The sequence below is a fragment of the Scophthalmus maximus genome, chromosome 4 (assembly GCF_022379125.1).
Source record: "Scophthalmus maximus strain ysfricsl-2021 chromosome 4, ASM2237912v1, whole genome shotgun sequence".
NCBI classification, from domain to species: domain Eukaryota; kingdom Metazoa; phylum Chordata; class Actinopteri; order Pleuronectiformes; family Scophthalmidae; genus Scophthalmus; species Scophthalmus maximus.
Genome location: NC_061518.1, coordinates 26,952,403 through 26,969,949, shown reverse-complemented (window position 1 = coordinate 26,969,949; position 17,547 = coordinate 26,952,403). Strand labels below are relative to the sequence as shown.

At 42.6% G+C, this 17,547-nt stretch overlaps 1 protein-coding gene across 1 annotated transcript; it reads left to right on the top strand.

The window, feature by feature from the left end:
* Positions 1 to 544: 544 nt before the first annotated feature.
* nadsyn1 (NAD synthetase 1) lies at positions 545 to 15,895 on the top strand. The gene is made up of 21 exons (XM_035628148.2): positions 545 to 829; positions 1,791 to 1,851; positions 2,524 to 2,640; positions 2,811 to 2,864; positions 2,948 to 3,037; positions 3,359 to 3,410; positions 3,538 to 3,626; positions 3,716 to 3,833; positions 5,152 to 5,283; positions 6,146 to 6,217; positions 7,396 to 7,520; positions 8,424 to 8,472; positions 8,551 to 8,653; positions 9,540 to 9,708; positions 10,705 to 10,840; positions 11,064 to 11,170; positions 11,914 to 12,045; positions 12,294 to 12,363; positions 14,374 to 14,502; positions 14,893 to 15,069; positions 15,480 to 15,895. The coding sequence occupies exons 1-21, from the start codon at positions 745 to 747 to the stop codon at positions 15,513 to 15,515; spliced, it is 2,103 nt and encodes a 700-aa protein (XP_035484041.1). The 5' UTR covers positions 545 to 744; the 3' UTR covers positions 15,516 to 15,895.
* The last annotated feature ends 1,652 nt before the right edge of the window (positions 15,896 to 17,547 follow it).

Below are 17,547 nucleotides of genomic sequence, written 5' to 3'. Positions count from 1 at the left end.
ATAAAAAAAAGTCACTATTTCCCGAATGAGATTTGGGCAAACTGGATTAAATAGTACACTTTATTTAATTGGAAAGCATGAAACTGGTATGTGTGAGGGATGTAATAGTCAAGAAGAGTAGAGCATGTCACTATTAATTGTCCAAAATATATCAGCAGGAAAGAAAGGCAGATTTTACAACATAAACTGGGAAGAGAACACATCAAATTCAATATTAAAGAAATAATACAGATGAACTCAGGGCATGTGGGATATAGAGCAGCATTTAGTTCCTTGGAAAAGACCGGAATTAATAGAAGTATATAGAGTAGTTATTCTTATTTATTTATTTTTGCTTTTGTTTGTTTTTAATTTGTTTGTTTCAGTTTTGGTTTTCTCATCCAGTAGAATAGACCATTCTGATCCACACTCCATTTCAGAAGGTGGCGGTAATGCGCCTAAAAGGTGTTTGACAACCGCCATTTAAAGAAGAAGAAGAAGAAGAGAAGAGGAAGTTAAGCCTTTTGGAGAGTGCCCCTGCTCTCCTGCAGGGGGCAGCACAGCCCCGCTCAGACGGAAGAGAACGACGGGAGCAGCAGCCGTAGAAGAAGACGCGCAGCACGCAGGTGAACTCGTCGGCGGGACACGACAGACACAACTGACACGACAGACACAACAGACACAACTCGAGTCCCAGTCGAACATCGTACATCACACGTCGTCCGCTCCGCTTCATCTGCCCCTCGTCTGCTCACCGACGACGACATGGGGCGGAAGGTGACGCTGGCGACCTGCTCGTTGAACCAATGGGCTCTGGACTTTGACGGCAACTTGGAGAGAATTCTGAGGAGTGAGTGAACCCCGTTGACATATGATATATATATATATATATATATATATATATATATATATATATATATATATACACACACACAAACATCTGGACCAACCGATGTAGCGACAGTTGCCTGTGTGTTGATTCCAGGGGCTGCAACTAACGATTAATCGATCAATCGATTGGTCCACAAAATGTCATCAAACGGTGAAAAAAGTCGATCGTTTTCCCCCAAATCACCAAGATGTTCTTTTCTTTTTGTCCACACACCAAATATATGCTCAGTCTCTGTCACAGAGCAGCAAAGGAACTTTAAAAAAAAGTTCAAACTGCATGAACCGATTATCAAAATAGTAGTCGATTACTAATTGATCAATCGATTAAATGTGCACCACTGACTCGACATGGTTTAATGATGATGTTGTTATAACTAGAGCTGCAACAGTTAATCGATCAATCGATTAGTAATCAATTACTAAATGATTTGCCAACTATTTTAACAAAAATCTCTGATTTCAGCTTCTTAAATGTGAATATTTTCTGGTTTCTTTGCTCCTCTATGACAGTAACTGAATATCTTAGGTGTGTGGACAAAACAAACATCATCCTGGAGTTTTGGGGAACATTTTTCACAATTTTATGCCATTTTATGGACCAAACAAATAATCGATTAATTGAGAATATAATCGACAGATTAATCGATTAGGATAAAAAAAATCGTTAGTTGCAGCCCTAGTGATAACCATGACGTACGTGTGCGTGTGCGTGTGTGTGACAGTACAGTACAAAGTCACATTCACACACATTTACTGCCAGAGGAGCCGTCAGAGGCAATAAAATGTCTTGCCCAAGGACACATTGGCTTGTGGACTGGGGGAAGCTGGGAATCGAACCGTCAACCCTTGGGTCAGTGGATGACCGACCTCTACCTCCTGAGACACAGCCAGACTAATCCTGTCCGTGTGTTTCTCTGCAGGTATCGAGGTCGCAAGGACCCGCGGAGCCAAATACCGACTGGGCCCAGAGTTGGAGATATGGTATGATGGGAAAAACATTCATGATATTTTCAGAGATGAGTAACATCCCAATATTAGAATATTACGGTTACCTCCAACATAACGTGCTTTGAGTGGTTGTCAAGAATAGGAAAGTGCTGACAAATGTTCAATCCATTTCACATTTATCCTGGCCGAAATTGTCTTTGTCCAAAATACCATCTAGTGCATTGTTTCTCAACTTGTCCAGCCTCAGGACCCACCTTTTGGCTTAGACATGAAGTCGCAAACCAAATTTCTGAAAATGAAAGTGACACATCACAAAATTCGTATTTAATGTATGCGGTGTCGTATTTGCGTTCAGCAGTTTAACATGTTTAGCCATGTTTACAAATGCTCGAGAGCGCGTGTTACTCTTTCAAAATAAAAGCGCTGTTTTTATTTAATGTTATTACGTAGATTTGTTGTGTTTTGTGGTTCATATGCTTTATGATGAACTTTTTTGTTGTCTTGTTAAATTTAATTTAAAAAACGCATGAATCCACAAGCCACTCAAAATGGCCCTGCGACCCACTTTTGGGTCGCGATCCACCAGTTGATAATCACTGATGGAATAGTGGATGACGAGAATTAAAACACTGAGTGACTTTAAGCTCACATGTTTCGTGAGTTGCTACAGCAACACTCTTTTCTAATTTACCACATTTTCAACAGCGGCTATGGCTGTGCAGACCACTTCTACGAGTCCGACACGTTGCTCCACAGCTTCCAGGTCCTGAGGAAGCTTCTGGAATCCCCCGTCACCCGGGACATCATCTGTGATGTGGGAATGTGAGTGTCACCCTTCAAACCGTTAACACCAGTCCCAGTATTCGGTGTGGTGGTGGTTCTGTACTTCAGAGGCCGATTGACTCGTTGACAACACGTAGTGAAAGCAGGAGATCAGTGAACGTCTGAAAGTTTACCTTAATCTGATGTAAATTGGATTGTTGTCCCCTCAGGCCCGTCATGCATCATAATGTCCGCTACAACTGTAGGGTGCTGTTCCTCAACGGGTACGTCAACAGTTCCCTGTCGTAAATGACATGCCACACACACGTGTGTATCTTTTTAATTGTGCATTTCTTCCATCATATAGAAAGATACTGCTAATCAGACCTAAGATGCTGATGGCAAACAAGGGGAACTACAGAGAAATTCGCTGGTTCTCACCTTGGAATCAGTTAAGGTTGGTCATCCCTCAGAAGTCGCTGATATCGGAAGGCGTTTTATAAGCCATCCGTTTGCTTGTATTGTAGCATTACGGCATTCTTATCGTGTTCTTGGTCTCAGACATTTGCCAAACCATGCTGGAAACACACCCTGCAACTCCAAAGCTGTTATTATTTGCATGATGTAGCTTGTTAGGTCGCAGGCCAGCCACTAGTGGACTTGGAACAGTGATGAACCTAGGAACCTTACTATTAGGACAGGACTACTAAAGAAACTCTGTTAATGTTATTTATCACTAATGTGATATAGTTTTTCACTTTGTGTTTGTATCCTCAAGGAGAGTGGAGGAATATTTCCTGCCCAGAATGATCCAGGAGGTAACAGGACAGGTAAGAAACAACAACCCTGTCATCATCGGCGATTAGCTGATCACCTGAAAGAGGACCCAGGCTATAATTTACTCCACAGTAAGGGGGAATGTTTTCTATTGTCCTGTCTTTTTTTTGTCTCCATCAGGATACAGTCCCGTTTGGTGACTGTGTGCTGTCCACGAAGGACACCTGTATTGGCACCGAGATATGCCACGAGCTCTGGAGCCCCAGAAGGTAGTGAAACACAGGGTGTTGGAGTTTCCTGCCTAATGTCCAAATCAGTCCAAATTCCTGAAGACTGAACGCTACCCCCTGTTTCTTAGCCCCCACATCAGGATGGGTCTGGACGGTGTCGAAATCTTCACCAATTCATCTGCTAGCCACCATGAGCTCCGCAAAGCCGATAACAGAGTCGACTTAGTCAAGTCAGCCACCACCAAGGTATACTTCAACCAGGAGCCAACATGTAATCATCTGTTTGTTTAGAGGCATGAATGTGTCTGTGATTATGGTTGGTACAGATGCATGTTGTTGCGATATTAATCAGCAAAATTACATGTTTTCCCAAGATGCTTCACTGCCACTAGCACCATACAGTGTTTCTCCTACCATTGAATTTGGAGGGGTGGGGGGGGCGACCCTTACCCCAACCCTTTCCTTATACACCTAATTCCTCATTCCTGTATAAAAGATTGTGGTTGAAACTTAACGGGATTTGTGAAACCTATCCCTAACGAGCCCTAACCCTAACCCTAACCCCCCCAACCCAGTAAAGGGGGGAAACACTGCCATACCAACATACTTTGTGTTGGTTTTTGTCACCCACCTGGACAGAGAGGGTTAGGGTTAGTGAACACCAGAGGGCAGCGTACCACAAATTTAGAGCATATATTTGCCACCATAACATCCTGTCTTTTAGTTTTTATCTTCTGCTGCGAGTGTGGCCCAATCTTAATGTCCACACTCACAGACTTTGAGGTGCGTTCCTGTTAAGTCGGTGAGGGTTCAGTGCTGTCCCTCTGTCAAAAAATGTCAGCATCGATGCAGACTTTGCCTGAGGAATTACCCACAGTTCATCTCGCTGTGACGTGAAACACGGGGTAACCAGAGGGAACGCCCCCGAAACGTATGAAAAAAGGTAAACAGCCGCTATACTGTAAAAAGGAAAAAGGTTAATTATTTATTAAATTCATTATTTTAAAATTACCTCTTGTCCACTATGTAAGGCAAGAGCCTGTTACATGCTCACATCCAGTTGCTTCCTCAAGTGTTTTGGCCCATGAAGAAAGTTTTTTTTGTTTTGTTTTTGTTTTTTATTGAAATTTGTACAAAATAAATATGGCATCATTCATTTAGAAAAATCACAAAGTATAAAGTATTTGCCGAAGGGATCAGCAAAAAGGTTATTGAGTTACACATATTCAATTGAAATGTATTAAACATTAAAAAATTAAGATCAATAAAGAAAGATGGAAATTGTAAATAAACAAATGGATTAAAATATAAATACAAGGGGAAATACATTATTATTTCAGTTGTCTGAGGAAGAAGGTGATATATGCATGGTGAAGGTCAGGTGCTGTCCCATTCCTGTTTAAACCAGTTCATGCCCTTCAGACTCGCCCACTCAATCACTGACCAGATGACGTCACTGAAGTGTGTGAGGGTTCAGGGCTTAGGGGCTAGGGTGGACATTGAGATTCAGCCTATACAGAAGTTTGACTAAAGTCAGTACTGTGTGTTGTGTGTGTCGTTGCAGAGTGGAGGTGTCTACCTGTACGCCAACCAGAAGGGCTGTGATGGAGACCGCGTCTACTATGACGGCTGTGCCATGGTGGCCGTCAACGGAGACATCGTGGCACAGGGAGCACAGTTCTCACTTGACGACGTGGTATGAGTCAGATCCAGCTCAAAATGTGCCTAAAAAACAAGCATTGTGTACAGATTTCATTTCAGTTTATCCACAAAACGGTTTAAAATTCAAGTACAATCACATAGGATATATTGGAGAAATGTTAAATGGGATATACCTGATAAGAGCTCTGGAGCTTGGGAATAGGGGCCCAAATGCTAAACAGATGGTATTTAAAATGGCAAGTGCATATATGTACAGTGACATTTACAACTTACAAAACAGCAATTTCAAAATCAAAATCATTAAATTTGAACAAAATAAAAATGTTATTTGGGCTGCACGGTGGTGTAGTGGTTAGCACCTTCGCCTCACAGCAAGAAGGTTCTGGGTTCGAATCCCGGTTCAACCAGGGCCTTTCTGTGTGGAGTTTGCATGTTCTCCCCGTGTATGCGTGGGTTCTCTCCGGGTTCTCCGGCTTCTTCCCACACACCAAAGACATGCAGAATGGGGTTAGGTTCATTGGAGACTCTAAATTGACCGTAGGTGTGAATGTGAGAGTGAATGATTGTCCGTGTCTGTATGTGGCCCTGCGATAGGCTGGCGACCTGTCCAGGGTGTACCCCGCCTCTCGCCCAATGTTAGCTGGGATTGGCTCCAGCGACCCCCCGCGACCCTTAAATGGATAAAGCGGTAGACGATGAATGAATGAATGATGAAAAATGTTATTTGGAAATCGTAAGATAAAACACAGATCCTGAGCTATAAAATTGATCATGTGGAAATTGAAAGAGTGTACGAAATTGAGTTTTTTGGGGTGCATTCATTTATTTCATCAGTCTAAAAGTGAAAAAGATGAGTAAGATACAATGATTTGTGTATGTGTGTTTGTGTGCGGCAGGAGGTGATTACAGCCACGGTTGACCTTGAAGATGTGCGTAGCTACAGAGGAGAAGAATGCCAGCCCCATATGGTGAGACAATGCCACTTTCTAGCCATTCTAAAGCGTGACGTTGCCTAAATCGTGGCATAAAAAGTAAAACAAACCCGTTATAAACCTATGATTTCCAGCAGGGTTTTTTTAAGGGTTTTGTAGTTTTGCTGTAATACATCTTGCATTTTCAGCGCATTATACTATTCTGTTTGCAAAGCATTTGCGTGTGCAGTATGTGTAAAGGAATCCAGTGCGGTTGGCCTAATGACATATTGTACATTATACAATATACAAATGACCGTGAGACAGAGGACACCAATAAAGTTACAGCCTACGATTGATTCTTTCATAAGTAATACTGCCAGGGACGTTTACTCAGCGGGCTTGTCATCCTTGTCTTGACTAGTCCAACAGCAGCATCCTTCTCCTCTTGGTTCTTGCCAATGAGTAAAAGCCGGCCCAGTATTCACTCTTGTCTGGTTTCTTACTTGGCCTCTTTCTATGTTTCTATTTTCTCTTGTTCTCTTTACACCATCTGATTGTAGCACTGTGCTGATGTTGTCCAATCACAACATTTTACCACTAAATACTTGCAGTGCTGTCCTGCCATACTGTACTTTCATCATATTTATTATTCTTTTTCACCCCCCCCCCCCCCGTATTTTATATAGTTGTCTATATATATATATATATAAGTTATCATCCTGTGCAATACACATTCAAATATTTATTTTCTGCACATTCTAGCCTTCTTTCACACGGCAACACTTGAACTATGTATACATTTATAGAGCTTTTTTATATTCTTTTACCTCCATTGTTTATTGTATAAATTTGCTACTAGAATATTTCTATTGCACCTCTTTCCTGATGCTGCTGCTGTATCAAGCGTGGGATAAATAAAGCACTATATCATCTTATCATCAATAACAGATATTGAAGATATCAATTTTGGTTAAAAAAACTACATTGTGTTGCTTTATTGTGTAAATCCAACATTGTACCATTAAAAAAATAAGGGAAAACATAATACTTAATTATACTTAATGTTAATATCAGAGTTTATTTATGTTTTGTTTTTTTTACTTGGTATAGTCAGACAGTCAAGCATAGCTCAGTTATAAGTTACAGATGTGCGGACCTGACGTACTATTCTCACAGGTTTTTGCAGCAGAAAAGCCTCGGTTTCCTCTTACAGTCACACTTCTTTGTTGTAGGAAAGTGAACCCAAACCTTGCCACAGGGTTAAAGTGGACTTCTCTTTATCCACTGGTAATGATCTCTACCTCCCTACCCACCAACCAATAAGATGGCACTTTCACACACCCGAAGAAGAAATCAGGTATAAAGTTCATATTATTTGATACAAAAACTGTTTGTTTTATTGTTTACCTTTTTAAAACAAGAATGACTCTCAGTAGAACACATCAACAGGGTTCCTATGCAGTATGGAAAAGTATGGAATTCGATTTGGGTAATTTCCAGGTCTGGATAAGTCTGGAAAAAAGAAAAGAGTGGATGGAAAAATATTAGTGTTACCAGACTGAAACCTCAACAGACGTGAATCCAAAGATTTTAGATACTACCGGTCCGTCTCAACCTCTGTACTCAGCGATAAACGTCGCCATAGCAACACACCCAGAACAGGTAACTTTGGAATTGGAAGTATCAATATTTCAATATCAATCTGCACATCATAATCAACTTCCTGGAGAAAACCATGACTTTCTGTGTTCTGAAGTGCAACATAATAGCAGACACACAGTCAGAATGTAATATGTAAAGAGTTGGATTTTTAAAATGATTTATCAGGATGGCACACATGGTCTGAGAAATCTACAGAGAAAAAGGAAATTTGAGTCTGGAAAAAGTCTGGAATTTTGAAATGGAAAATGTGTAGGAACCCTGCACCTGCACCAAGGCACAGTGCAAGGAATAGCACACAGTCATAGATATCAGTCTCCAAGAGTTTTTTCATTCCAGATTCACAACAATTCCCTGAGTTATTAGGGGACAATGTGTAAAAAAAAAAAATCTCGTGATGAAAGTGATAAAAAATTCCTGGATCCGCCCCCTGTCCTCATTCCAGCCAAAATGGGTTCTTTCTTAGTCTATGCCCCAGCCTTCCACTTAGTGTTTGAGGAAAACCATTTAGTAAATTTTGTTTTATCCTGCTGACAAACAAACAAAAACCCAGACAGGTGAAAACATGACCTCCTTGGCAGTTGACTCCTGTGTTGTTCAGTCTAGGGCCGGCCTGCTGGCTGTGGGACTACCTGAGGCGGAGTGGACAGGTGAGGAGGAACAATGCTGCACTGCCGTACGGACACGCCTCCATGATGCAGTTGTGACGGTGCTGATTTGTGTTCCAGGCCGGTTTCCTGTTGCCTTTGAGCGGCGGCGTCGACAGCTCCTCCACCGCCTGTATAGTTCACTCAATGTGTGTGTTGCTCTGCCAGGCTGTAGAGGATGGCAGTGAGTATTATTTCATTTTTAATCAAATCGTGTACACACGTTCTCTCAATGTGACCGATTCATGTCCGCCGCTATCAAGTGCTGTTCGTATCTTCTTGTTCTGTGCCGTAGAGCTCCACTGTTGTTCCATCATCACTATTAACACCGTAGTTTATTTTCCACTCAGTCCCTATTTTGTAGTAAAAATGGTGCATAACACATTCACACACTCGTATCATATAGAGGGAGTCATGGACAAATACACTCGAGATACACTCGTATCATATAGAGGGAGTCATGGACAAATACACTCGAGATACACTCGTATCATATAGAGGGAGTCATGGACAAATACACTCGAGATACACTCGTATCATATAGAGGGAGTCATGGACAAATACACTCGAGATACACTCGTATCATATAGAGGGAGTCGTGGACAAAATTTGAACATCTGCAAATCAGCAGGTGAATGCGTACAATGAGAGTAGCACACCTGTAGAATATTTTCTAACAAATATATAATTTTTTTTGACATCAGAATACGACATTCACGCACGAGACAGGAATCGTTTCTCATGTTCGCGATGGACGTCAGGAGTCCAATAAACACACTGTGCAACCGGTGCCACAGAGGCTCACATGGGCCTGAGACTGTTTTAAAATGATTGTTTATAATAAAACTAACGTACGGAGACCCGGAGAGGACATGGTGAAAAAACCCCCACAGATTTTCTCCAGAATTTGTCGGCGAGCAGAAAAATCGGCCTTAAAATCGTGTAGTGTGAACTCGGCATCACTGAGCGTGTCTGAGAGTCCAGCCTAACAAAACAGATGGTCCAGGTCTGCTTTCCCCTTCCATCCCCTTCCTTTCTTCAGTTAGTCTTTCTTTCTCACCGTCTGTCAGACAGCCAGGTACTGGGGGACATCCGCAGGGTGGTTGGGGACGAGTCTTACTGTCCCCAGCATGCAAAGGAGCTGTGTGGTCGTATCTTCACCACCTTCTACATGGCCAGCAAGAACTCCTCCGAGGACACCTGCAACAGGGCCAAAGACCTGGCCAACCAGATCGGAAGGTGGGCAGGATTCAACTTGAAGTGTCCAAAGAGAAAACCGTTTGAATTGTTACTGATATCAGTTGGTTGATTTAGAAGACGACAAAAATGAATCTGGTTGAATGAGGCAGGTGTCGGTATGAAAGCAACAATACAAAACTATACAGCTGAGGAATGTGGAAATAAGTGATGTATTAGGAACATTAACTGTATAGACAAAGTGTCAAGGAAGCAGAAGTAGGGCCGGGAGATGTGGCCTATAAATAATATCGCAATATATTTTTTGTCATATCTGGATACACGATATATATCCCGATATTTTTAAATCTAGAGCGCTTCATAAATGCACAATTTATCCCTTTGATGTATACAATCACACCAGTATGATGATTCTACTAATCCCAGAAACATACAATCACACCAGTATGATGATTCTACTAATCCCAGAAACCTATGTGTGTATTAAAACATTCTTTAATCTTAATTATATTCATCAATGGTTTCTATTGGGACAATTTTAAACTTTAAAGTAAGTCTTACGCCGGCGCCTTTTCAACATTTTACTTGACAATTTGTAGTCGCGGTATTCGCAATATAGTCATTTAATACATCTCATGTGCAACAAGCCACGATACAACGAATATATTGGAGATACCGCCCATCCCTAAGCAGAAGTCATGCAAATATAACATTAACAGTATATCATTTTACGATCAGGGAGGAAACAGAGGCATGCATACAGGTAAATACAACATAATATAGTAGCGTGGTATAAGAATGATGTTGGTTAATATAGAAAGATGGTATGTAATATTGTACAGTAGGATTGAGTTGTGGTTTTTAAAGTATTAAATACTGAAATCAATGTGCTGCTTCATTCACGTCAAGAAGAGGCGCAGTAACGGAAATGTCTAAGAATGAACTGAAACATTTCCGTTAACCTGCTTTTGGTCAGTTGTGTGCCATCAAAAAAAAGAAAGCTTTTCATCCCTTTTATATTTATCTCTTGCTTTGCAGCACCCACATGAATATCAACATAGACATGGCGGTGAAAGGCATTCTGGGAATCTTCTCCGCAGCTACGGGAAGGTGGCCTCAGTTTCGCGCCAACGGAGGAAGCCAGAGAGAAAACCTGGCTCTGCAGAACGTGCAGGTCGGAGACCCGCTATCGTTCCTCTGTCATCACACTTCTGTTCTGTCAGTTGAACCACAGTCTTCACCCTGATGCACAAGTAACACAACTGTATCTGCAGCACTGACAGATTTTGTCCACCTCTTTTTTGTCTTCCTCTCTCTCTCTCTCTCTCTCTCTCTCTCTATCTCTGTCTCTCTCTGTCTCTCTGTCTCTCTGTGTGTGTGTGTTCCCCTGTTCCCAGGCTCGTGTTAGGATGGTGCTGGCCTACTTGTTTGCCCAGCTCAGTCTGTGGGCCTCGGGTAGGCCAGGTGGATTGCTGGTGCTGGGCTCAGCCAACGTAGATGAGAGGTATTACTGGAGCTATTACCCGGAATCTGTAATATTTCATATTTCTTGTTATGATGAATTCTTCAATTGCTGCTGTTCCATAGTAAACACAGCCTCCGTGTGAATTCTGTGAGCCCCCCTGCAATAGATAGTAAGTCTGAATGTCAAAACGTGCTCAATCTCAAAACTTCATAAATGTCAATGCGAATACCGAATTTGTGCCAGTGATACACGATACGTGATAGTATTGAATCAGGAAAAAGGTGTAGCATGATAATATTGAATCAGGAAAAACGTGTATCGTGATAATATTGAATCATGAGATACTTTTATCGTGATAATATTGAATCATGAGATACTTGTATCGTGATAATATTGAATCATGAGATACTTTTACTGTGATAATATTGAATCATGAGATACTTGTATCGTGATAATATTGAATCAGGAGATACTTGTATTGTGATAATATTGAATCAGGACATGTGTGTATCCTAATAATATTAAATCAGGAGATACGTGTATCGAGCATAGGCGTCGTATAAGCCTCAATATGAGGGAAACATTTTACAGAGGGAATCGTTGTGGATATATACATTAAAGGCTACACAATGCCAGGTTTAAATGGGCAACTTGATCTCTCTCCTTTTCTATAATTATTTATTTAGGCATCGGATCTATTAGAATTCACTTTTTCTTACCACAATTTGGGGAGAATAGCTCGAGTCTAACTTTTGTCCCGTTCAATCACTGTTGTTGCTCAGTCTGACAGGGTACTTCACCAAGTATGACTGCTCCAGTGCTGACATCAACCCAATAGGAGGCATCAGCAAGACGGACCTGAAAAGCTTCCTGCTCTACTGTGTCGAGCAGTTCCAGCTCACTGCCCTGAAAGGGTAAGGACACTGTTGGGTAACATACCAGTTACCACTTAGAACTCAGACACCAAACATGTGGAAGGATTAAATGTCTAAAGGCAGAAATTAGTCCCAGTACATTTACCCTCTTCACTGAACAAACATTAAACCCTTCAGGAGTGGATAATAATTCACAATATGTGAAAATCACCAGCATTGTGTGTGTGTGAAGGTTTTCGCTTCCTTTATGGTTTTCAGTTTGGGAGTGGTTTTGTTTTCCTATGCAGAATCCTGGCTGCTCCACCCACTGCTGAACTGGAGCCGCTCACGGACGGACAGGTGTCACAGACAGATGAGGTAAGTCTAGAGCAGTGAAGGTCAGTCGTTTCTGGTCTAGAGCAGTGGAAGTCAGTCGTTTCCGGTCTAGAGAAGTGGAGGTCAGGCGTTTCCGGTCTAGAGAAGTGGAGGTCAGGCGTTTGCGGTCTAGAGAAGTGGAGGTCAGGCGTTTCCGGTCTAGAGAAGTGAAGGTCAGGCGTTTCCGGTCTAGAGAAGTGAAGGTCAGGCGTTTCCAGTCTAGAGAAGTGAAGGTCAGGCGTTTGCGGTCTAGAGAAGTGGAGGTCAGGCGTTTCCGGTCTAGAGAAGTGGAGGTCAGGTGTTTGCGGTCTAGAGAAATGGAGGTCAGTCGTTTCCGGTCGAGAGAAGTGGAAGTCACATGTTTCCGGTCGAGAGAAGTGAAGGTCAGGCGTTTCCGGTCGAGAGAAGTGAAGGTCAGGCGTTTCCAGTCTAGAGAAGTGGAGGTCAGGCGTTTCCGGTCTAGAGAAGTGAAGGTCAGGCATTTCCAGTCTAGAAAAGTGAAGGTCAGGCATTTGCGGTCTAGAGAAGTGGAGGTCAGGCGTTTCCGGTCTAGAGAAGTGAAGGTCAGGCGTTTGCGGTCTAGAGAAGTGGAGGTCAGGCGTTTCCGGTCGAGAGAAGTGAAGGTCAGGCGTTTCCGGTGTCTAGAGAAGTGGAGGTCACGTGTTTCCGGTCTAGAGAAGTGGAGGTCACGTGTTTCCGGTCTAGAGAAGTGGAGGTCACGTGTTTCCGGTCGAGAGATGTGGAGGTAAGGCGTTTCCTTTTCTAGAGAAGTGGAAGTCAGGCGTCTCCGGTCGAGAGAAGTGGAGGTCAGGCGTTTCCGGTCGAGAGAAGTGGAGGTCAGGCGTTTCCGGTATAGAGAAGTGAAGGTCAGGCGTTTCCGGTGTCTAGAGAAGTGGAGGTCACGTGTTTCCGGTCTAGAGAAGTGGAGGTCAGTCGTTTCTGGTCTAGAGCAGTGGAGGTCAGTCGTTTCCGGTCTAGAGCAGTGGAAGTCAGTCGTTTCCGGTCTAGAGAAGTGGAGGTCAGGCGTTTGCGGTCTAGAGAAGTGAAGGTCAGGCGTTTGCGGTCTAGAGAAGTGAAGGTCAGGCGTTTCCAGTCTAGAGAAGTGGAGGTCAGGCGTTTGCAGTCTAGAGAAGTGGAGGTCAGGTGTTTGCGGTCTAGAGAAGTGGAGGTCAGGCGTTTCCAGTCTAGAGAAGTGGAGGTCAGGCGTTTCCGGTCTAGAGAAGTGGAGGTCAGGCGTTTCCGGTCTAGAGAAGTGGAGGTCAGGCGTTTGCGGTCTAGAGAAGTGGAGGTCAGTCGTTTCCGGTCGAGAGAAGTGGAGGTCAGGCGTTTCCAGTCGAGAGAAGTGGAGGTCAGGCGTTTCCGGTCTAGAGAAGTGAAGGTCAGGCGTTTCCAGTCTAGAGAAGTGAAGGTCAGGCATTTGCGGTCTAGAGAAGTGGAGGTCAGGCGTTTCCAGTCTAGAGAAGTGAAGGTCAGGCGTTTGCGGTCTAGAGAAGTGGAGGTCAGGCGTTTCCGGTCGAGAGAAGTGAAGGTCAGGCGTTTCCGGTGTCTAGAGAAGTGGAGGTCACGTGTTTCCGGTCTAGAGAAGTGGAGGTCACGTGTTTCCGGTCGAGAGATGTGGAGGTAAGGCGTTTCCTTTTCTAGAGAAGTGGAAGTCAGGCGTCTCCGGTCGAGAGAAGTGGAGGTCAGGCGTTTCCGGTCGAGAGAAGTGGAGGTCAGGCGTTTCCGGTCGAGAGAAGTGAAGGTCAGGCGTTTCCGGTGTCTAGAGAAGTGGAGGTCACGTGTTTCCGGTCTAGAGAAGTGGAGGTCACGTGTTTCCGGTATAGAGAAGTGGAGGTCACGTGTCGAAGTGGAGGTTGTCGCTGATTTCTGCTGGAGTTCGAGAATAATTAGGACCGGTTTAAAATCATTGACTTGCACGTCATCATCACTTGGAATCATTGGTTAAACGTCATTAGGCTTTATTTTCCTGTTTTCTGTCCTCTCCTCTAAACACCACCGTTGCCCCCTCCTCAGGTAGATATGGGGATGACCTACTCTGAGTTATCTGTGATTGGGCGACTGAGGAAGATCTCAAAGTGTGGCCCCTTCAGTATGTTCTGTAAGCTCATTCACACGTGGAAGGATTCCCTCTCAGCCACACAGGTCAGTCGGCTCCTTCGCTACATGGGCCTCTGCTGTAGCAGAGTGCAATCTTCCCTCAGTGGAATTCTGTGTTTGAATTCTTCAGTTGGGTGGAGTCCATTTTCACAAGCCAGACTATCAATAAAGCTGTAATAACAATATTGGTTTAAATGTTTATTTTTTTCCTGTTAGTTCACCATAAAAATAATATACACAGTACTTTTCTTGAAAGTAGAATCTTGGCATGAAAATACAGAGTATGAATGTATGTTTATCTTCATTATTAGTAAAAAAAAAAATTGTGCATTTAGCTGTGGTTTATTTGAGTGGAATGTTTTTAGATTTCATAAAAATTAACATATAATTTAAAAAAGGGGTCAATGATGACAGTGTATTGTGGTGTCACTTCAGGTAGCCCAGAAGGTGAAGCACTTCTTCAGGATGTACTCCATGAACCGCCACAAGATGACCACGGTGACGCCCTCTTACCACGCTGAGAGCTACAGTCCAGACGACAACCGCTTCGATCTGCGACCTTTCCTCTACAACACGCGCTGGACCTGGCAGTTCAGGTGCATCGACAACCAGGTAGAAATTTGTTGGAGAAACAATGTTACACTTTTGTTGGAACAGTGAAAGACAATGATGTGAATAAACTAGTGCCGTCAACATTAACGCGTTAAAAAAATGTAACGCCATTGACAACTGACGATAACTGAGCCATTAGCCATCCTGGCTGAAGATGAATTTAAATACACCCTTTGTGTTGATTCTACATTAAATCCATCATTTTACATTTAAATATCCATTATTACAAACTTCATTCTTCAGAAAAAAATGCAATTAATCACAGCATTGTGAGATTCATTAGTTAAATTTTTTTTTTCATCGATTGACAGCATTACAAATAAAACGACTGAGAACGATCAAATCATGTGACGCAGGCTAACAAAAGATCTCTAACAAGCCGTTTCCTTTTATCGTTGTCTTTCTCACAGTTGTCTGAGATGCCGGATAACGCCCCAAAGCAATAAAGGCAGGAGGTTTGGAGCGTCCAGTAAAGATCAGACAGATCAGAAAGATCAGTTATTATTCTGTGATGCTCTACAGCTCTCTAAAGTCAAATACTTATTACTGTATTCACAAGTCAATCCAGCAGCCCTCATATTTGTGACAGTTGACTACATGTCCACTGAATGTCCTAATTCCCAAATGTTGTAATGAAACAACTACGCTGGACAAATATGCGACATATGTCATCAACATGTACTATCTTAAATATGCCTTATCTATGATCAATATTGGCTGAAATCAGCCATTCCTATTTAATCTTTTTAAAAGCCTTAGCTGATGATTCCCATATGACTAAACATACCATCACAAAATTACTTTTTAAATAAATATTGCACAAATATATTTTGTTCAGTTTGGTTTGTACAGTTTTTCTTAGAAACATGACACATATATATTTGTGTATCATATATTGTGTATACGTGACCTTTGTGTATATATTTCATATTTTACTAGACACACTTTACTTAGATATTTAAAGATATTGGTGCTTATTTAGTCAATGAGCCTCGGCCTTCTCCTTACTTGAATATATGAGTTTGTTCAAAACATATCTGTAAACAGAAAAGATTCTTGGTACAGGTCACTTGGTGCAGACAGCCAAACCCCCCAAAAAATGTATGGTACAATAGAAACATCTCACTATCGTACCAAATGGGAGGATCTCTTTGTGTGAAAATATCGGGTACTTTTAGCCAAATACTCGTTCACCAGCAGCAGTCTGGGTTGTTTACAAAAGTCGCTTCTCCCCCCGCCCATTATCAGTTAATCTGTTGTGATTGGACCGGCGAGTTTCCTGGCGGAGGGAAATCACTTCCCAATGGAGGGGATCCAGACCGAGTCTGGCAGAGCAAATGAAATGAGCTCCAACAATTCATCTGGGTCCCAGGCTACGGTTACATCAGGGGTGAGGTTGAATTGTCAAATTGGCTTCGGAAGGCATAGACAGGACTTAGGATAAGCCGACAGCGCTGCTCAGAGAATCCGACTCCACTTTCACTAAACTACGTCATCACGTGACGGCGGATGTTATTGATGTGTCTGTTGTGGTGAACTACACATTTCCGAAGATGAACTACAAAAACCTCAGCGGCTCCATCACCATGTTTCAGTGATTTACCACCGTGTGACGGATTGATGGGTTTAACTTTAAAATGTACAAAATTTTCTTCTGCGGGACCATGCCCCCGGACCCCCTAAGAGGGTCTGATGTCCATCCCGCATAGTCTCTCAAAAACCTATGACTTACAATGGGATAAACGTAAGTACCCTGTTAGACGCACTTCCGAGTGAGAAGACTATTTCATCATACTTGATGCATTGTAGCTTTCTTTCATGGGGCCCATGTCCTGCAGTAGGGGTATTGTCATAACCCCTGTAAGCCCCTGGTGCTTGTCAAACAGCCCCTTCGTCCCTGTACCCTGTGAAAGACATTTCTTTATATTTCTTTTCTAAACTGGTTCATGTTTGGACTTTGCTTTATCTCCGTGTTCAGACTGTTCCAGAGTCTCACAGAGAACATTGAAATGTGTTCAAATACATGTTCCAGAGAGAGAACATTGAGATGTGTTCAGATACATGTTCCAGAGAGAGAACATTGAGATGTGTTCAGATACATGTTCCAGAGAGAGAACATTGAGATGTGTTCAAATACATGTTCCAGAGAGAGAACATTGAGATGTGTTCAGATACATGTTCCAGAGAGAGAACATTGAGATGTGTTCAAATACATGTTCCAGAGAGAGAACATTGAGATGTGTTCAGGTACATGTTCCAGAGAGCGAACATTGAGATGTGTTCAAATACATGTTCCAGAGAGAGAACATTGAGATGTGTTCAGGTACATGTTCCAGAGAGAGAACATTGAGATGTGTTCAGGTACATGTTCCAGAGAGAGAACATTGAGATGTGTTCAGGTACAGGTTCCAGAGAGAGAACATTGAGATGTGTTCAGATACATGTTCCAGAGAGAGAACATTGAGATGTGTTCAGGTA